Here is a 22,673-nt window from a genome sequence, read left to right as displayed (position 1 = left end):
GCGCCTCTGGATGTGTGCATGGTGGTGCAAAGGATCAGCTTTGTATGCGGGTGTTGTTGCACTCCGTGAATGTTTGCTGTGTCTGAACAAGGCAGTTTTCGTTTCCCAGCAATTTTAAGCTCTCCTGACGAAGATTTAAGTGACAACCTTTTTTTTTAAACGTCCTTACGGACATTTTGCAGAGCAGTAACTGTGCTAATGCACTATTTAGATACGGCAATTTGTAAGCCTCAAAAGTTTAAACGAATTTGGTGTGCTGCATGTCAAAGTGTGATGGAAATCTCCCGCAAAATAAAAAAAATTGTAGTTTTATCATAGTTCAAGGGGATTTGGTTTGCAAAACGAGGAAATTTTAATGCAAGTTTCGTCATTCTAATCTGCTGTGTGCAAGGACCTGTTTTTTTTTAATTAATTTTTTTTTCGTGAATATTTTACTTTAATCAGCTGGATTTAAACTGAATAATCTAGTTCAACGAATATGTAACGAGCGCCCCCAGAACTTATTAAAATTTTACTGTTATACCTTACTACTCTTTAAAGAAATATACGGTCATATTCGGCTGTTTAGTGGAACAATATAATTTTTAGATTGCCTAGTTATGCATGGAAATTTGCGCACCACTGATAGTAAGGTAAAGTATTTGAAATGGCCGAGCTATTAGCGTTACTTTGAGGGAATATTATTTTATATAGTGTTGTAAGTTGGTTCATGAGCACCCACACATAGTGTTTTTTTTTAAATTTTATTTTAAAATTTCAATGCATCTTTATTTGCATGTTTAGTCCGAGTTTAAAAACATAATTTGTCATGAAGTTTGGTAAAGTTATCGCACTGCCTATTTTTTTGTGAAAAGCTTTGTAAAAATTAAGTTGGTTTTTAATATAAGTTGGTAAATTTTAAATTTATTTCCTACAAACGTTCATTTACACCTTCATAAATTTTGTTTTAAATTAGTTAATATCTTTAGTTTCCAGGCATTATGACGGAAGGAGTGGAAGCTAATCACTGCGTGTGGATTCTAAAGTAATTTATTTACGTAGGTTTTTATTTTGTTGATAAGTGTAGCTGCTCCCAGTCTAATGTTCGGTAGAGATAACTGACTTACCAAGCAACGAACAAACGCATTATTTATATGTTAGCACGGAAATATTTAACATCTGGTATGAAACTACACTGTAAAAACCCTTATTGTACTTTTAAAAGAATAGTCCGTGAAAACACTGCAAACGGCTTTACTTATTAAATTACAAGGCAGAACTTCGTACCATTTGCAATTTTACAAAGTTCTGCCTTGCAGGTTTACAAGTGATACCATTGTCAACTTGGTTGCTAAGGATTTTTCTTATAAAAAGAACACAATTATACACAGTGCATAGTGTATATATTAACTTAAAGCTAAAGAGACTAGATTTATAGAAATGTAAAAACATCACCTAATTGGCAAAATTATACTTAAAAAAATGTTATGTTTTTTTTACGAAATGTTTTACTGTTGTAAAAGAGATTGTAACAAATATTATTTTTGTATTTGATTACAAGCAACTTTTTTATTACGTATGTTAATGAAAAGTTTTATTTTGATGCATAAAAGACTAAGGTCTAAAAGAAGGGGAGAGAAGATGTTGAGGAACAGAAACAGATAGTTCGACCATCCACCACCGAAAAAAAAGGAAAAACGTGGACCGTGTGCGGGAGAGTTGGGACAGTGATCGACGTAATAGCATGTGAAATCCACAATTTTAAATCGAAGTACTCGAACGACTTGGTCGACGAGTCCATCGCGTCCGTCCTGAGACAACGCGTCCAGCCACAGCAATCCGCCTGGCGACCAGGGAGTTTCTGGCCAAGGAAGAAAATCCCAACCTTGCCACATCCTGCGTACAGCCACTGAATATATTCAATGCTAGAGCCCAGACCTGTTCCCCTGGCTGTAGACTGTCATGAAGGAACTCCATTTTCCGACCGTTCCAGTCATTCAAGACGCCACAACGCAGCCTTCGCAGCTTCCCAGGGAAGGAGTTCCAGGGGCGAACGAGCAATGAATAGAACGTTATCAGCGCTGTGTGACTTCCAAAGGGTCCTTTTTTGAAGATTTTAAAATGTAAGCCATGTTGTCTGTAACAAATGTTTTTTTTTTTTGCCAGTATCAATCCAATTACATTCAGGACAAACCCTGTATGAAATTCATTTATTGAATGTGGAAAGCGATGACACTGCTGTTTTGAAACAAGAACGAAATAACGAAATGTAAAGAAAACAGATTTTTTTTGGGTGATATTTGTTGGCTATATTTTATCATACACATAATTGTCCTAATCTTTTATTTTTATGATGGATAATATTATTTTTTTCGCGACGGAGGGGAGAGGAGGAAGTAAAATGTCCACCAAGCTATCTGAGAGAGGGGGAAAATTAAAATTAATGCATAACTTTAAAAAGGCATTATGTCTATAGAAAGAAATTGCAATGTGTTCTACCGCTTAGATGGCGAAGAAATGATCTTTAAGTCCTTCTTTACATGCCTGTACAAGCAAGGGTTCCAAACTAGAAACTCTTTCATATTAAACTGTCGTCACTAACAAACTGCCATTAGAGAGGTAAGTGACAGTTACCAAAGAAATTTTGATTTGCAGAAATTCTTCATTTGACACAAAAGCTTTGGGTATAATTAAGTGTTGTTAATGTTTTATTGAATTAATTAAAAAGGTGTGGTGACTATCCGCATGTCTTAAACGAACTGCTTTGAACTTCAAGTGTGTGTGTGTATATATATATATAAATATATATATATATATATAAATATATATATATATATATATATAAACAGCCTGGAAGTATATATGGTACGCTTTTCTACCAGTTCCTTTGATCACACTGAAGTCTGTGATTCATGCTACGATACATATTCTGAACCGAATGATTTGAAAGCCATAACGTCGTCTGTGATGAAATATATTTTATTTGATAACTTTGGAAACGAACAAACAAGGAATAATTTATTGAAATGACATACGGAATTTCATTTACCAGAGTCAACACCTAAGATACAAAATATGCAGAAAAGGTCAGTTCTGAAGTACGTGGGAAAGATTTCCCGTCATAATGACAAACATGACATATTACTATCGCATAGAGCAGACACTATTGTAACTGAAAATTTGTGTTGATTTAATATCTTTAAATTTTAAATAATAACAATTTAGTGTTTATTTTGCCCATTTTTGATAACTCAAGAAGCTAACCATGTTACTTCTTGTCACTACTTTATTATAAACAAATGTAAATTTCAATTTAAGTTGTAACTTAAGCCCACCCTGAGAATGCATTCACAGTCAGGACGGACTTGCAGATAAGTGTTTTGACAAAACGTTTTCCTTATATTTCTTATGCTCGCGAAGCATTTTTGCTTTGAACTTTCAAACATATAAAAAGTTGATAAAAGTTTTCATTGGTTAACACTAATTCATTAAAAATACCGGTAATTTTACATTATGGAAAAACTAATCTTACTGTGCATTACCTTCAGTCTGTCTTGAGAGGAACATAGTATTGTCACAAACAATCAATTTGAAAATTCTTCCCCCCCCCCCCCCTCATCATTACAGAAAATTGCTTACCAATTATCAAAAAAAAAAAAAAATTGCGTGTGTTTCTAATGTACCGGGAATGCGCAGAGAATTTATTCATGACCTAGAATCGGTTAGGAACATAAGGTAATTATTATTTTATATCTTTATTGTCTCTTGGAGCCTTTAGTGAGATTGATGATTGAGTTATCATTATGATATATTCAGGTAATGGGATTTCTCTAATGACGAAAAGGCTTCTTCAATAGCATTCGGTGCGTAGCCTACTAAAAACGTCTCTGAGGGCTGTTGCATAATTTGAAATTCACACTAAGCGAAACCAGACATTTTTTATTTAGGTTGTTTGCAAAAAGGTTCGAATTACCTTGTATCAACTACTTGTTTGGATGCACGAGTCCGCTTTGAAGAGCGTCGCCAGTTTATTTTTGAAGGTAGGTACTCATATCATCTATGTATATTTTCTAGACTAACTAAAATGATTGAATGCTTGTGTAAAAGCTCTGGTTACATGTGTTCAAACGACATGTGTTAAATACAAAACCTTGAATTTCATTGCAAAAATTAATTAATTAAAATGGTATGTAATTTAAAAACATTGAAACAAAGTTTGGAAATAAACCCTAAAACAATTTTTTAAATTTAATTTTACGACCTATGATGTTGTTCTTCCTCTCATTTATTTAATTATCTCAACAAAAAATGTTAATATTGATGTCATCACAAAACTCACAGATAAAGGCAAAACAAAAAAATCGTCAATAACAATTCCAACACTAATTAGACTCTCAGTCACAAGCCACGAGTAACTCAACAGCTGAAAAAGTAATTTGACATTAAACAATTCTGAATCAAGATGGGTGACGTTACAGTAATAAATGATTCCTGCAATCTAGTAGCTAAGAATTAAACTGATATGGCGAAAAAAAACTCTAGCATATGTCACATGTACTATGTGACACTAGTGCTCCTTGTATCGATTACTGGAAACAAGATGGTGGCAGCGCCCTCTAGCAGGTGATGTGTGTTAACTAGTGCTCCTGGTAGCAAGTACTGAATATGAAAATGGCAGCCACACCCTGTAGCAGGTGATGCTATGATTTTTTAAATTAAAAAAATTCAAGTTCGAATATATCTGTTGTTTTTTATATATGCACCTTATTTGATACTCGGTCTGGTAAATGTCTCTAAGGCCGTGCTGTCACAAGCGTATGTTTTATATCCCAGATGTCCGAGATTGAATCATCGTGGTTCCAATGTATTTATTTTGCATAAAAATTAAATGTAATATGTCTATAAGGACCACATTAACATTGATAGGTAATTTATACATTTTATGTGCATGAGACAGAGCAATGTTAGCGCTCTCTATGAACAATAAACCAAAAATAAAAATGATGGAATCTAAAATGGTGGCCGCCAGCAAAACAGAAAATATCAAGATGGTGGCGGTGACCTCATCCATAATTTTAGCCACCAGCAGACGACAAGATGGTATCCGTAACGGAAATTACACAATTCTAGGATCCAAAATTGTGCCCGAAACTAAAAGTGCAACGATGACATTAAAAATGTCAAAGATGGCAAGAGTAACGAAAAGTGCAACATTCGGGGAGTGGGACATTAGATTTCAAGCTAGCGGACTTCAGGATGGCGATTGAGGTCAGAATTAAGGTCAAAGTTTAAGGTTGATATCAGAGTTTAGGTTCAAGTTCAATCTCAATGTCAAAGGTCAAGGTCAATGTAAAATGTCAAGGTTAAAGTCAAATGTCAAGTTTAAAGTCTAATGTCAAGGTCAAGGACCCAATATGGTGGACGTGTTATTAGAATTCAATATGTTGACCGTAACGAAAATTACAACGTTCGCGAATTGGGCTGTTCAATAACAAGATGGTGGAATCAAAGATGGCTACTCAAGATGAAGGTCAAATGCCAAAGACATTGGTCATACAAGATAGCAGCCTTGACGCCACAATCCAAGATGGCGGCCGTAACTAAAAGTGCAACTATGACGTCATCATTCAATTTGCCTGCCATGATGTCATCGGAGATGTAGGTTCCAAGGCAGCAGACACCACCTCTCCACTCCAACTCCAGTCTCCGGATCTGCCAATACATACTGCTATGTTTATTTATGACATATATGTTTTTGTTAGTCCCAGATGTTAGTTAATTTTTACGGAACATTATCCATTAAAGCTTAGCGCACACCCTTACCCTTTTTAGATAGTAGTCATCTTCCGCTGTTCCCCTGCCGGCCTTGTACTCCTGGTACTGGGATATCACACACAGCAACGAGTAGATCTGCAAAGAAAAATAGAAGACATGTTACAAATATTATTTTACGGTGGTTTTCCCGTTCTGCGGGAGGTGCTCTATACAGCACTAACATAGTTCTCTTTTCACGCTATGAACTAAAAGGAAAAAAAAATGTGCAATATGGAAAGCATTTGTTTATAGAACATTTATTTTGGCTCCATTTCTTACAGTATACATGCAGCGACACAAAACCGGTTAGTTGATAAAGGAATCGTCTTTGGACTTTAGCTAGCAATAATATAGCAAAGACGTGGAATGACTTCGGGCAACTATAAATATGATATGTTTTTTTTTCAAAAGCAGTATTTTAATATTTTAACAAATAAAATAAATCTGCGTATTTATATATCTGAAATTAACATGACATTTGATCACTGTGTCGATTTATAATTTAATATATTTTTCACAAAATTTTTAAATATCTACTTATTTATTTATATACATCGATTTAGATAACTAGTATGACATATATTTAGAAAATTGCATATGAATAGTTATTAATATTGTTTGGTTTCTTAAAAAAGTTGAATAACCCACTCAAACCAACGATGTGTTAATTAATCCACAAATAACACTTACCTACTTAAGTTAAAATCTAAGAGAACCTTTCTCACAGTACTCTGATAATGTAATGTGGTATCATACCGAAAAAGGTTATTTTTGAAACAAAAAAGAATATCATTCTTGAATTCAGTCTTCTCATTAAAAATTCTTTGGACTGTAAAATAAGTTGTTTAAATCAATGTGATGATCGAGGCGATTGAAACGTTGGTTAGTTGCTCTGGTAGATAAATTTTATGTCTCATAGTCGGAATAGTTTAATAAAAAAACGCGGTAAAAAGCCTTCAATAAAATTTATAAAATACTCTCCAAAATCAAGCAAATTAATGCCTTTGCAGTTTTATGGAATCCTTAATGGATGTAACACACTCGCAGTGTACACTGACACGAGAATTATCTTATCCCAGTTACAGTAAAATAACAATAATGTTCTTCGATGAGCGACGATTAATTGCGAAGAGGTCCGAAGATATGTACGAGTATGTTCGTCATTTGCGACGATAATTTCTAAGTATCATTGGTGTCCAATGACTATGTGTAGCCAAGTGAGCAGCGGAATATTTGGATGTATACAAACTTTTATGAAATAATGGCTGTAATTGGTGTAATGACAAATATGACGATGTCTGAATGAATGTTGAGAACGATTACTCTAGGTTTTATGTTTCAGAGAAGCTTAGTCTTCGTATTCGTGCAGTTGGGTTTGATGTCGTTATAAATTTTACCGAGTTTCTGCGTTTAATTAGTACCCAGATATATCTAATGTATACATGTATTGACATTTTTTAGAAACAATGCATACTATTACAGTCACTTAGGCTAAGCAGTTTGAAGACTATTGGTTCACTTGCTTGTATTTGATTATTTAGTAGGTTTAATTCGCGTAAATAATTCCATACATCATGATTCAGAGACTCGATTAATATGCTTCTATTGTACCTTGAAAAGAGTAGCAAGTGTCAAACACTATTTGCATTTTGGTATGGTCATTTTTATCAATGCTTTTAATTTTGGGCATATACTGTATGCTATTCATTGAAGTAGTGTTTACAATCCGTATGCTTGTGATAGTCCTTACGGTATGCGCAATGCGTAGCCATTATTGTTCTTTTGTATGAGTTAAATGTATTTCAAGTATATTGTTGGAAGGTTCTCCTGGTAGTGAGTTATATAATTAATTTTTTTTTTCCTGAATTCTTATTGACTCTTCGACAGAAGTTAAGGTGCACGGCAACATTGTAGTAGAAAGATTATTTACCTTTGATTTTAAGTGATCTCATCTGGATTTAAAACAATGACTTCAATGCTCTAATGTATGTGTCAAATGTGTTGAGTAAATTGACAAATAATTTGACGAATGTAACATATAATGATATGGTGAGATTTTTTTTTAAATGTATACACATGTGTATTTTCACTAGGCTTAAATTTTAATCTGCTGTATTATTTCTTAATTTTTCGTAACGAAAATGTTATTAAATAAAATTTTTAATATTTATTTTTGAGTTTAGGGAAAAAATTACATTAGGTATAAAGGATAAAACTTTTTTTAAAATCAATGTTCCTTTTAAATTACATTACTTATTAATATTTAACATTGTATACTTTTATTTATAGTAATTATTATTAAAAATCTCCAAAGCATCGGCTGGGTTTGCGGTCAAATTAACGAACCCATGTAGGGTATTTTGATGGAACTGTTTCCTTTATATGAGAAATGGCACTTTCAGATTTGTTTTGGATATTATGTTTAAAAAATACTTTCCAAAAATAAGAGAAATTTTGGCTAGTTTTAAAGAAATTCAAGAAAATTTCATGACAAAAATTAAAAGGTTAATTTCACCGAAATCTCAGAGGGAACAGAGGGAAGCCACCCATTGACCGCACCTCGCAACATACTGTGAATCTTGTATCCGGAGCCGCATACTATACTTATTACTGATGAATAAGTAAACCTTTATATGTCGATACAAGCATTTGTTCAATGTGCAAGAAACTTATTTATTATCGGAAAATATAATATAATAGATTTTTACCCACAATTTAACATAACGTGACTTATATCAAGAAGTAACTGTTTACAATTATTATTTTGATGTGGCTATGGGCATATACTTTTCATTTTATTTTATTCTTAAATATTATTGATTAATATTTAGGTGAATTTTCATCTCTGTTCAACAAATAGGGTGGGAATGAAGGCCACTTTAACAGAGAAAGAGAACGAATTGGTCAAATATAATATAATATAATATAACTACGAGATAATGATAATGGAAAGCATTGATATCATACTTGAGTGATAAAGGAGTGATCTAAATTCTTTGACTTGAATTTTAAGTCGTAGCAATGTAGGAATATTACGATTTACATTGAAATATGTAACTAGATTTGAAAAAAAAATTATTAAGGAAGTGTATGGAAGAAAGCTGAATTTATTTCTTTTCTGGGAAGATAACAAGAAAAAAAAGGTCTGTTTGGAGGAGGAGTTCGTGGCTGAAGAGTATTCGGAGATGTCACAACTGCACAACAGAAGAAGCTTTCCGTACAGCAACTTCACGTTCAGAGCTGGCTCTGTGGACCGCCAACTTTCGTTCGAAGCAGGAGCCTGTTTCACAAATATTTGGTTCCATACGGTTCGGTTAGTTTTCTGTTGCAACCGAAAACGAATGAAACCCCTTCACACATACACGGTTCTCATACGGATCATATTAGGTTTTCTGTTCTCTTTCGTATACTCAGTAGTGATCAGGAAGAGAAGGCCAGCTGTTGCCATATTGTTTCTCTATTGAAAAATTAAAAAAACGAAGAAAGAATACTAGAATTCATTGGGAGCACCCTCCCATCAATTTACGGCAGGAATTTGGAGCATTGTACACCATTTTCCCGAAGCTAAGAGAGCACGAAGACAATTTTTTTAAAAAATTACTTCAGGATACTTATATCAGAAAAACTGCGACACTTCCAGAAAATTACAGAAACTGAACCACGCTTTTGTAAACGCTTTGATTACTTTCTGTTCCCTGGACACGTGTTCGTGACTTACAGAAACCTGATGAAACCTGTTCGTGTCGAGCAAGTACTCGGTGCTCTGCTGTTTCTACTAGGTACCGAGTAGAAACCGAAGCACCGTTTCACACTTGCTGGCAGCGACCGAAAAAGAACCGAAAACGAAAAGATCCGAACGGAATCGCATATGTGTGAAATAAACTTTAAGAAGAAGACGTGGCCTGGCTTCAAGTTACAACACTTGCGAATTTACAAGAGACGGAACAACCATCACAGTAAATAAATATTGGGTCTGGACTCAGCTATTACCAATAGTAGGGAACCATTCTAGCGCTAGCCGAAAGTGATTTTGGGACCAACATGAATGTAATGAGGTTTGAACCTTTATTCTTCAAAATGTGAGTCCATAGATGTCGACAACACGGCAACCTGGCTCTGCTGTGCTACCCTTGGTTTAAAAGAATTTGTATGGTTTTAATTACACCGCTTCATTCATATTTTGTAACAATATTAATAAATATGATTTTTAAATATTTTCTAGTAAAATAATATCCTACAGTATTATTAACAGACAAACAATTGAAATGACAAATCATCAGTATAAGTGAAGTGAAAACATGCCGCTGGTATAATTGAAAACATAACGATGAGCTCAATGATAGAGATAAATAATGTGTTTACAAAGAAAAACTAGTTAAACACATCTGAAACCAACGTTCTTCGGAATTAAACAATAATCATAAAAGTATATGTTTATTTTACTGAAAATTTTATTATTTATAAAAGTAATTATGACTTTAATTAAACAAAGAAACGGTAGACTTACGTTAACTAAAATTGTTTGAAATAGTTTATAGTTAAGAGATCGTCAGTAAAATAGTGTTTATAGATTTTAAATTACTGTGATTTTGTATAATGTGTATTTGGTAATTTTTTATATAGTTATCCTAAAATTTGGTTTTGTTCTTGTAATATCGGACGTCTTTTAATGGCTGGGTAGTAAATGCAAAGTTAGTGTATTATTGGTTTTTATAAGTGCAGGTTGGTATGCTATATTGAAAAACAATTCTCATGGCTTCAATAAAACCTCTGTAGGCCCTATTTCTTATTGGCTAAATATTTGGTGTCTTAAAAACATAATTTGTTTCGGATTTGGTGCTGTGTTTTAAACTATAAGAAATTTTAAAATTATACTTTAAAATTAGGTTTTGGGGAGTAAATTGTTATTACCTTTAAAAATGTAGCTATATAAGGTACCGAGCACTATTCAATCAGTTACCGCCAACGTAGGGCTTCATGCTATTTTGCAACATCTGTAGTTAATTTTTTGTTACTGTAAAACTATTTTCATAATTTTTTTTATTTTAACGTTGAACCATAGCTATTCATTTGCTGCTGCAATCTATTTCAATGGTGTTCTAAACATAAATTCTTTTCCGTTAAGCCGAGAAGTGACACATTTATCCAGCTTGCAGCACTGACAATGATCTCTAAAGATGGAAGAGGTACCCGATTCTCTGCGAAATCTCTGATATTGACAACGTGAATTTAGGAAAGGATTTACAAACCACTCACATATTTGGTGCGCTGAGCGAAGCATTTATTTAACGTTTAGTTTATCTACACATTTTATCATTAAATAGAATTTTTAAACAAAATATTTCTAGAACATTGTTTATTGCTTGGTAAAGTTTTTAATATAAAATTAATGAATACACATTTTGTGTGATTATTAGATGTATTGGTGATAAATCCACATCTAAAGTAAAAAATGTCTGCACTGTTAAGATTTTTTTTTTCAATAAACCAAATTTACGATTTTTTGTTCTTACTCGCAAATAATGTAAAGCGTTTTATTAAATACTTACCGCATAGCATTTCAAAATAATTTTACTTCAGATTTTCTTTTAAAAACACACTTTGGTTCACAAACTTCAAAATATTTTTTTTCTAAGTTCAAAAATTAATTTTATATTTAAAATTTTGTAAATTCATTTCGATAAATGCCTCTTCACGATTACTCAATTCCTCCCAGTATCTGATAGCATACTATATAATATCTAATAATTCTTGAACTCAAAATTCAAAGAAGTCTGAAACGATTACGATCTATATTCAGTCATACATTTACAGACCACCAACAAATGTGTCTCGGAAAGCCGTACAGCACATGTGCTGACGCTTCGATAAATTCGAGTGTAAAATGTTTGTTCGTTTATAGGCAGGAATACGTTTCTAACGCACATGGTGTGTAAAATGATAGTGCGACTACGTGTAGCTGACTCTGTATATAACTCTTGAGTTTAACATAATTAACCACACATAGGCCAATTTTAAGGCTGTGTTAACAGTAAACGTACTCTTAACACGTTAGTTAATACGCAAATAAATAAATTATTTACAATATACACGTATTTATACAGAATAATATAATAACTTTGAAAAAGGTACAGACAATATGTATTTAAAAAAATTTCAAACACGAGAAAGCACGTAAACGGTAATCAATAATACTGCCGCTATTGCTTGTGTAATACCTTCCATGAACTTGACTCCCTAAATTAATGTTACTCTGAGTGCTGTACAAAGCACGTGGCACACTGTAAAATGGGTTGGAAGAGATACGCTAGCGGCAGGAGTGAAGCTATACAGAGACCCGTCTTCAATTGTTACGTCTAGTATGAATTCAAATCGACGCAAATAGATAGGCACCACACATGAAGTAAAATGAAGTCATGAAAAATTTAGAGAAATAATTCATCATCATCATCATCATCATCTATGATTTTACATCTTTACACCATTAACTATCATTATTACCCTGGTGTGACTTCAAGGAATAACAAACAAACCAAAACCAGGAACGCTAGATCGTAGCTAGAATCTAAGTTCTCCCAAGCGCAAGTGTAATATTTTATCACTGCTTCACGTTGCTTCACTGCAAATGTGATTTGGTGCGACGGGGGATGGAGAGCACATCAGCAATGCGATGTCGCAGTCCTCGTTATTCATATTTTGCCTTTCGCACGTTTATCTAGTATCAGCTTCGTGACCCAGATTCAAGTTGGTTCGTTTTACATTGTTGGTTCGCTGACATTTCGGCAAAGTTTTCTTTCACCATTAAAAAAGAACACAAAATAATTAAATAATCTTAAATATTCTAGAATACTTAAATGAAGCATTGTGAAAGTGTGTGTACTTGAATATTTGAAATATCTCGCGGAAAATAATTAAAAAAAATTTTACCTTTAAAATAAAATAGTAAAATATTTTTTTTATATTCATAGGTGATATTTAATAGAACATTTGTTAGTTTAAAATCGATGTTTAATCGCAACGTTAGGTCCTGGCCAATATAATTGTCGGTCCTGTGCATTATTTCTTTAAAGCAGACAACATTTTTACACAGTAAAAAATAAACTGTAATTAATTAGTGCTGAAACTAACTAATAATATATTCAGTCTTCAAGTTACTTAAAATGACTTGGTTTATCTGATATGTTTTTAAGATAAGGCTAACTGAATTGCGGCTGTAGTTTTTTACAGTAATTATTCTTTTTTATATAGTTCAGAATGATTGTTTAGGAAAATGTTTAAAAATTTGTTGAAATGAATATTTTCCCTGGTCTTAATTTACACGTTTTCCTAATTTAACTTTCCCAAAATATTTTTTTGTTTGACCCTCAGTGCGGCAGCTTGCATAGCTTACTTAAGGGATCGGCAACGCGCTAAGGATTGAAGAATTGGGCATCATCAACTTGGCGAGACAACAGTAAACCACGTTGGACCAAACACGTCTTTATTGCAGTATTAGTAGAGACCGGAAAAATTCGCGGATTCAATTCGCGACATGTTACAATTCAAATAATTATACCTTAGTGCTGCTTCTGCCATTAGTTCACTGATAATCTGGAGGACTGAGGGCCAATTAGAGACCCTCACTTGTAGAAGTGTCGAATCACAGGCTACCCAATCGAGACGACTCACAAGTCAACAGACAATGAACAGTTGGCATTTGCCCGAGTGTGTAGAGCAGTGTCGAGGCGTGAGGTTTACGTGAGGGAAAGCAACAACTCCGTTCACACCAAAACAGGAAGAGGGAGGGTGAAGGGTTCCCGGGGGCCCTTCCCCGGAAAAATATGGATTTCAAGGTACATCATGGTGCTATTTAAGTATTTTTCATAACTGAACATTAACTATTCCACAGGTAGAAAAAGTTACATTTTTTTTTAAATAAATTATTTTTGAAAAATAATGTTTGACTTACATTATTCTGATAGTAAAATACCCACTCTACATTACTTATATACTAAGTGGGAGTGTAGTATCATCGATATCTGGTACAAAATATATAAACAGACAACACATGGCAAAGTATTTAAAATAAAGAGAAGAACCTCATAAAAATGTACTAGAATAGTAAAAATTAAATCTTGGTATTTTTCGTACCAACACAAAATAAATTATCTTCATACGTGATCAGAAACACTGTTAACTGGTACGTGTACCAAGAAACTGTCACGACAATCATTCCTGAAACGCCACCTCGCAACCTGCCGTGCCGAACTGTAGCGAACTTAGCCGAAGCAGTCGGCGGAAGAATTCCACTGTCTGCTTCGGCCATGTTCGCTTCAGTTCGGCAAGAAAGCGTTACCTTCGTAGATTCTAACACTTAGTTATACAGCCAAGTGCTGACTGGCGGCGGAGTGAGTGGTCAGTGCAACCACTCGCCACCAGGGGCGCTTGCGTCCCTGGTCACTAAATTCAGTACTGGACAAATAGCAAAGCTGACCACGAGTCCAAGTACCCAACCCCCGCATGGTAGACTCTTTTCTATTCTGTCCAACACTTCAAGTAGTATAGGATAGCCGGTCCTGCGCCTGGCTTCTGGCTGTGGATTGAGTGGATTGTGATTGTCGGTCCGCCATCTTGGATTGTGACGTCACGGCGGCCATCTTGGATGACCTTGACCTTGACCTATGACCTTGACCTTGACCCCGGCGTCCATTTTGAATCCGCCATCTTGGTTCCGCAATCTTGGATGCAACGTAACGGGACACGGCGTAACGGGACAAGTAGGTCACGGTCGCCATCTTGGATCCGCCATCTTTAAATCGAGAGTCCCACTCATTATGATGAAATTTTCGTCTCTGTCGCCATATTGATTTTTCTGTTCCGCTGGAGGCCGCCATCTTGAATACCGTCGACTTTGTTTCTGTTTTTTTGTTCCTAGATAGCGCCAGCGTCGCTTTTGAAATTTTTTCTGTTCCACTGGAGGCCGCCATCTTGGATACCGTCGAATTTGTTTCTGTTGTTTGTTCCTAGAAAGCGCCAGCGGTGCTCTTGATTTTTTTCTGTTCCACTGGAGGCCGCCATCTTGGATACCGTCGACGTTGTTTCTGTTGTTTGTTCCTAGATAGCGCCAGCATCGCTCTGTCTCAACACATAAGGTCTATGTTCCATTACCTACCAGAGCTATTATGGTCCTTATCGACATATCAAATTTATTTTTTTATGCAAAATACATTGGAAGCGCTGTGATTCGAACCAACACAGCTCTGATCTCTAGGTTGGAAAACATACACTTTTAACCACTCGGCTATCGAGACATTTAGCAGACTGAGAATTAAATAAGGCATATAAAAAAATAACATGCATATCGGGACTTGATTTTTATTTTAAATTTTAAATAATAATAGCACTACATGATCGAGACAGATCCGCCATCTTGTATTAAGTCGTAACTGTTGCAATTATCGTTACGCCCGCAATCATTAAAATCCGCAATTTTTATGTTAGAAAATCGGGAAAAATTTTAAAAATCATTAAAAAAATTAATTAATCGAATTAAATAATAAAAATTTAAAAACCACTGTTACATTTATCGTTACGGTCGCCATCTTGGATTATATAAATGTTGCATATTTCGTTACACCCACCATCTTGGTTGAGTACTATGTCATCGTTACACTTTATGTTGCGTCCGTCATATTGGATCCTATTAATGTTGCAATTATCGTTATGGTCACCAACTTGAAATTTAGACATCATCTTGGAAATCCATATTTTTATGGTATAAAATCGGGAAAAAATCCCAATATTCGTCAAAAAATTAACTTATTAGAATTCTGATTGATTATATCGATTCCCGTCCTTGGTTCGAAACCGGTAAGAGCATACAACCGATCCTTCCTCCACGGAAGCTACCTAGACCGACCTCACTCCACCAATACCAAGGTACACATCGTCATCTGGTATGACGTCATGACCGCCACCTTGTCTTCATCTGAAGAAGACCATCATCTTGTTGTAGTCTGCTAGAGTGTGCTGGTAACATGTTAATATAATTTTCTGTTCACCATACCTTTAACCTCGACTGTTGGCATTAAACTTTGTCATTGACCTTGAACTTTGACCTTGACCTTGAACTTTGACCTTGACCTTGAACTTTGAAAATGACCTTGAACTATGACCTTGACATTAAAATTTGACCTTGATCTTTAAATTTGACATTGACCTTGAAATTTGACCATGACCTTGAAATTTGTCCTTCACCTTGATCTTTGACTTTGACCTTGACGTCCATCATGGATCCGTCATTTTATGTTTAGTACATGCTACCAGGAGTACCTACAGCCTGCTAGTGGTCATGGTCATCATCTTGTTTTCGTCTGCTGGAGGACACCATCTTGTGTGTACTCGTCGTACCATAATGATAGTTTTATTCTAACCCGCTACAGTGCAGTAATCATTTGGTGACCTCCATCTTGAAATCATGTAACTATTTAGCTAGAAATGCGGGAATAAATTCCAAAAGTCTCCGAAAAAATCAATTATTAATTTACAAATTGATTAAATCAGTTCCTGTCCACGGTTCGATTCTTGACCAGTGTCAGGAGTAGCTAACTAAAATATTAAACATACTTAATATTTTGTTTTCCATAACCTTTCGCGGTGTCTATTAATCATTCACTCTACGAAAATCACTCAAGTCAATATACCTGACCAACAAATTAAATACAGTGCCGCTATGCTTTACATGAAAGTCTAGTTTTTTGATATTTAGATTAACCTTTAACATGTTCATGTACAAAGTCATCTATACATATAACACAAACGTCTTCAGACCATGAGATCGAGTCATGACAATATCTGTCATATAGTCCATGAACACAGTACACACAGGAAAACGTAATGTACACACAGTACACACAGGAAAACGGAATGTACACACAAGAAATCGGAACGTACACACGGTACACACAGGAAAAAACGGAATGATCACACATGGAGTAGCGGAAACACATGCTTAGTTGGAAATCAGAATACAATAAATAAATCATACTTTTTTAAAATATAAATACTTCATTTATTTTTCAATAGTACACACATGACAGTTAAACAAATGATTATTGTATGTAGCCAAAGTTCCGGAGTTCTTTAAGTATGGACGATACTTCCTCGATATGTGAGTAGTTTCCTCTACGAACAGAAGCCACCATCAGTCTTAGCCGGTCAAAAAAAATGTTTGGATCTTTCCATGATGTGTAATCAATCTCTTCTGCCACCATCTTCCGTGCACGTTTATAATTTTATATTATTAATCTCTAGTGTCTTCCGTTTTAACACCAACCTCAGGGTTACTTTCATCATCGAGCCAGCGATAATCACAAGCTTGATCAGATTTATTTAATATATCACGGCGTTTCCGTCGTTTCGGTCTCAGGACACCGCCACATTCTTCGATCTTGTCAGCTCTGGGTGCTATATCACAGTCTATGCCTTTGTAAACAGCCTCAAAGTCACTGTAACAATCTCCGTAGAAGACATATCATTCACCCAGATTACCGTATGAATTCGATTTCGATGATGTCGAAGTGTCTTCATCGTCTTCTTGCTTCCTTTTTAGGAGCCCATTATTTTTACAAAGTATGGATGATCTACTGAATATAGGCTTGAGTGTATTCTCACTTTTCAAGGTGTTGATACTTCCATTACTTTCAGTCTTCCCGAAACCATCAGCATCCTTCAATATTTGTTTCTCGTCACGATCGGCGTGCTACGGCTTCCATCTTTTCTATATTAATAATATTATTTGTCTTAAAATCTCCGCATTCGTGTCACTATCACAGACGTAAAGGTATCATCATCGTAGCTGTCATCAATATTATCATGAGCTGAATCAATATCACTCATTTTATGATATCGTTTCCACATTTCAGTTGTCAGAGATTAACCGCAATCTATGATCTTGCATGCTTCACAATATTCTCTATTGTTTTCTAGACATCGTTAGCTCCATTCTCATTTTCTTTAAAAGCTTCTGTGTTCAGTTTTATTATTTAATCCTTCATCCCATCATCCCAATCAAAATAAATCATCATAGTATATATATAAAAAAACATCAACAAAGTTCCTGTCATTTAATCATAGGAACCGCTTCATCCTTTCCACCTATAGTATAGTTTTTTGAGCCCAAGAGTCTTTCATTATATAACATGCAGTGTTCTTCAAGAGATGTGGTATACTACCAGTTCTACATACAAATCCATCTTACCAATAATTTGTTTACTCAATAGAGAAAAAAATTATCTCGATATTTTTACGTGATTTAATAAATTATCACTTCGACTAAAATAATTACCACACCTAGTAATTTCTACAAAGGACTCTTTACCCAAGATATTTTAACCATCACCTCTGAAAACAACCATGTCCCATCTATATTACATAGTAAAAGAGGGTTAGAGGAGATAGGTCAAACGACAAGTGCTAGTCACCCATAGGGCAATAACCAAGAGTTCGATACCTATCTCAGTCAATGTAGCATCTATGTATTTTTCTTACCTCATGTAGAAAAATATCTTACAATGTATACGAATTTAAACTTATTCACGTACGACCAGGCAAAGAATTAAAATCCAAGCTCGTTAACTTCAAAGATTTTTAAAAATTCTCGAGGCTAGAGACAGAGGTTTCCGAATGAGATATGGATACAGACACCTGCAAATTAACATTGAAACCTCGCGTGCGGGGAGAGACTTGCAAGCCAGCAGACTGTCACGGCAGGCAGATGTTCGCACGAGACACACAGCCCTACTCGCCTAGAAATGACGGCATTCCGTAAAAGAAACACATGGTTGAAATCATAATCAAGCTCATGTAAAGTACTTGTAGAAATCAGTTTAAAGTAAAAAACGCCACAAGTCTGTTAGTTTTATTTCGGGGAGTAATAAATTATTTCTCAGAAATAATAAATCAAGATCCTATCAGATTTGCTCTAATGTTACGGTATTACAACCAGCACTCTACCAAAACATCCCACATAAAAAATCTTAAGAAAGCAGATGACATGAGTCAAAAATAATTTTAGCAAAAAAAAAAAACTGTCTTCAGCATTATTGATAAAAAAATAATACACACAAACAAGTCAAAAAGGACATTACAAACCCAACCTAAATTACGTGTCACATGTAGTTTATTACATTAAGATAAACGATGCAGGTGAAGAAGAATAAATAAAAAATTCTTTAATTCTATAATTTATTTTAAATTGTACATTTATACACAATAAAATCTGACACTATATTTATTTTTTATATTTCTCAGTCCATGCGACATTCAATATTATTAAAATAAATTATTATAGTTCTTTTTAAGAGTTACAAAATACAAATAATTCATACAGATCACGATACATCAGTTCAGGAGTGTAAGACCTTAGAGGACCAGAAATGTTGATGCTAGAGACCTTCCTTTACAAAATTTATAATGTTTTTTCAAGTATAAATTTCGTGTAACCTATAAACCGCACATCTCACACAGAAATTTTACTGGGTCAATATTTCTTCTGCAGCCATGCTTTTCATGGATGCGTGTACTTCGTAGTCGTTCAAATCGTTTACCACAGTAGCGGCACTGATACAGATATTCAACTCAATTACCATCGCTTCCCCGCTGTACAACTTGCAAATGAACTTTGCTTTTACAATGCCTAATCAAATTACTTTTGTTTGTGAAATGTACACCACATGGGTCACACGGAAATGTCACACGATTAACGTTTCTTCTACAGACATGATTTTCATGTCTTCTTGCATGTTGTCGGTATTTAAAACTTTTGTCACAGTACGTACACAGATGTCTCATCGTTAGACCGTTAGTCACCGATGGTTCGGAAAGTATCTTACTTTCAATGTGCACTGCTGTTGTAGGCGACGAAGTCCCGTATGATGCATGAGCTGGAGATTTCCCAGTCGTCATTGACAGATCATCTGTACTGGTTGTCAAAGAATCTGAAGTATACACGACTGATGCAGAAGCTGGGAATTGCTCACAAAATGTTTTATTTACGAAATGCGTTGTATTTGCTGGTATCGGAGTCTCCTCTGCGTTCGATAACGAACACATTGAAGTCTCTTGGAGTGAAGAGACAGTAGATACAGCCATCATCGGGATCTCTGGAGATGGTAGCCTCGTTACCATCGGAATCTCTGGAGCTTCCCTCATCGTTGTCATAGGGATCTGCTTCGTCATCATCGCCTCCGTCGTCAGGGACACCGGTGAAGACGCGAGACCCTCCGTCAAGATCTCTACAGTCGTTGACCCCGCCACCATTGGGATTTGTACCGATTTCGACGTTGCTACCATTGAGTTCGGATACACATCAATATTCATATACCAGACTTATATGCACTCAAGTCAATCCATCAGATCTGCACTATACCACTACAAGAGGTGGACTGAGGGACCTGCTGTCTAAGACTCGCTTAAATAACAGTGTCCGCTTGTATAATACGCAAGTCAATACATCATTCATTGTTATTACTTTATAAAAATTAGGAATTTCAAGGAATAAGAATTTAAATTATATATTCAAACACTAATCGCACATCATACATACAAGGTTCATTTATACCTACAAGAGGAGCAAGAGTCTGTAATCAATGGAACTTTCAGAATCCAAACAAAATTTAAACTACTCAAATGTAAATTTTATTATGTACAGCTGCACATAACCTCCAACTGACTCCAAATTTCTACAACACATGACTAAATTATTTTATCCGATACCAGGATAGGTCCAAAGTCAATTATTTTTTGTACCTCTCATCTACAGTTCAGGGGAGCTTCAGTGCTGATATAGATACAACCAAGACATGCTCAGTACCACACATCTTCAAAATCCTAACCCTTCAGGGTCGATCCTTGTTAAGCCTTACGTCAAAAGTCTCCGAAACAGGAGACCTACTCTATAATTTTACGAGACATTTTTAAGCTTTTCATAGCACACATCGATAAATATCTTCGTAAATAACCCAAAATATTATCAGACCACTAGCATTCGATTTATGCACATACTGTGGGTCACCAACATATTCATCAACACAATTACATTCTACATTAAGCTCCCCACTTACTTCCATCAGTCTACTAGGCTCCACTCAGCACACAAAAACTAAAAGAAGTCAATTAACAACCTTTTATTTATTTACATTCGGATATTTAACAGCATACCGTCGACTAGTAAAATAATCCTGTCAGTGAACATGTCAGCAAAGTCTACATTTATATAGAACCAGGAATCCATTGAACATTCAGAACCTAGCTACACATACACAGTGCTGGATGCAAGTTAATTCTACACTTATTTGTCATCACTGACACTCATATTACATCATAGGAACTTGAGTCAACACTCATTTTCCATCATTAACATGCACACAAATGCAAATTAACCACCATCGACACTCAATTCAACACTCACTTTCCATAATCTAAACTCAATTCGGCACTTATTTTCCATCATCGACACTCAATTCAACACTCACTTTCCATAATCTAAACTCAATTCGGCACTCATTTTCCATAGTCGACACTCAAGTCAACACTCATTTTCCATCATCGACACTCAATTCGACACTCATTTTCCATCATCGTCACTCAATTCGTCACTCAATTTCCATCATCGACACTCAATTCGACACTCATTTTCCATCAACTACACTCAATTCCACACTTATTTTCCGTAATCTAAACTCAATTCGACACTCATTTTCCATAATCGACACTCAATTTCCATCATCGACACTCAATTCGACACTCATTTTCCATCGATGACACTCAATTCAACACTCATTTTCCGTAATCTAAACTCAATTCGGCACTCATTTTCCATAGTCGACACTCAATTTAACACTCATTTTCCATCATCGTCACTCAATTCGTCACTCATTTTCCATCATCGACACTCAATTCGACATTCATTTTCCATCAACTACACTCAATTCAACACTCATTTTATATCATAGACACTCAATTCGACATTCATTTTCCATATTCGACACTCAATTCGACACTGAATTTCCATCATCGAAACTCAGTTCGACACTCATTTTCCATCGATGACACTCAATTCAACACTCATTTTCCGTCATCGATACTTACTTCTACATACTCCTTCCTTCTTCGACACTCATTTTCCATCATCTACATACAGTAAAATGGAAACATTCCACACACACACACACACACACACACACACACAGATATATATTAATATATTCATACTCAACTCAATTCTTTAAAGTAGCAAACACATGAACTTTATTAGGGCATGAATAACGACACATTTTAATAACAATTTTTAAAATTATATTTATATCAAAAATACAAAAGTATAAAAATTCGTCAGTCAATAAACATTACTAACTTATTATATATACCCTGAAATTCTAAGTTCATCAAGAAAAGCCCTCGTTTCTTTGATAACTGATAAAATTTCGTCATCTTGCGAAACAAGTAAAAGTCGCAACCTGTTCACCAACACGTTCGGGTCTTTCCACGATATATAATCAATTTCACTTGATGACAACATCTTCTTCGATTGTTTGCTGAAAATATTCTGAAAATCGTTGTAATAATGATTATGATAATTTGTATCATCATCATCATCGCTGCTGTCCACATCTTTATCAAACGCACTGACATCTTCATCTTGCATATCCCAGTATTTCGAATTTTTTGACATTGGAGTACCGTCATTGGCATCAAGCTTACTTGCTAATTTTCCAAAAAAATATTCCAAAGTCCGTAGAAGTCTACTATAAGACGTCTTGTCACTTTTTCTGGAGATGTTACTTTCATTATCTTCTACCTTACTTATATCTCCAACACCATCTAAGATATATCCTTTCTCA

The 22,673-nt window shown here is 35.0% G+C and overlaps 1 protein-coding gene across 5 annotated transcripts in view; it reads right to left on the bottom strand.

The window, feature by feature from the left end:
• The window catches only part of LOC134542610 (uncharacterized), a 668,259-nt gene that overhangs the window by 10,073 nt on the left and 635,513 nt on the right, over positions 1–22,673 (bottom strand). For all 5 annotated transcript variants that reach the window (XM_063386987.1, XM_063386988.1, XM_063386990.1 and 2 more), the window contains exon 6: positions 5,803–5,889. In XM_063386987.1, the coding sequence (XP_063243057.1) occupies positions 5,803–5,889 (87 nt within the window). The remainder of the gene's footprint in view (positions 1–5,802; positions 5,890–22,673) is intronic.

The sequence above is a fragment of the Bacillus rossius genome (assembly GCF_032445375.1).
Source record: "Bacillus rossius redtenbacheri isolate Brsri chromosome 9 unlocalized genomic scaffold, Brsri_v3 Brsri_v3_scf9_1, whole genome shotgun sequence".
Taxonomy (NCBI): domain Eukaryota; kingdom Metazoa; phylum Arthropoda; class Insecta; order Phasmatodea; family Bacillidae; genus Bacillus; species Bacillus rossius.
The sequence above is the reverse complement of the archived record's forward strand: the minus strand, read 5'-3'. Positions and strand labels throughout refer to the sequence as shown.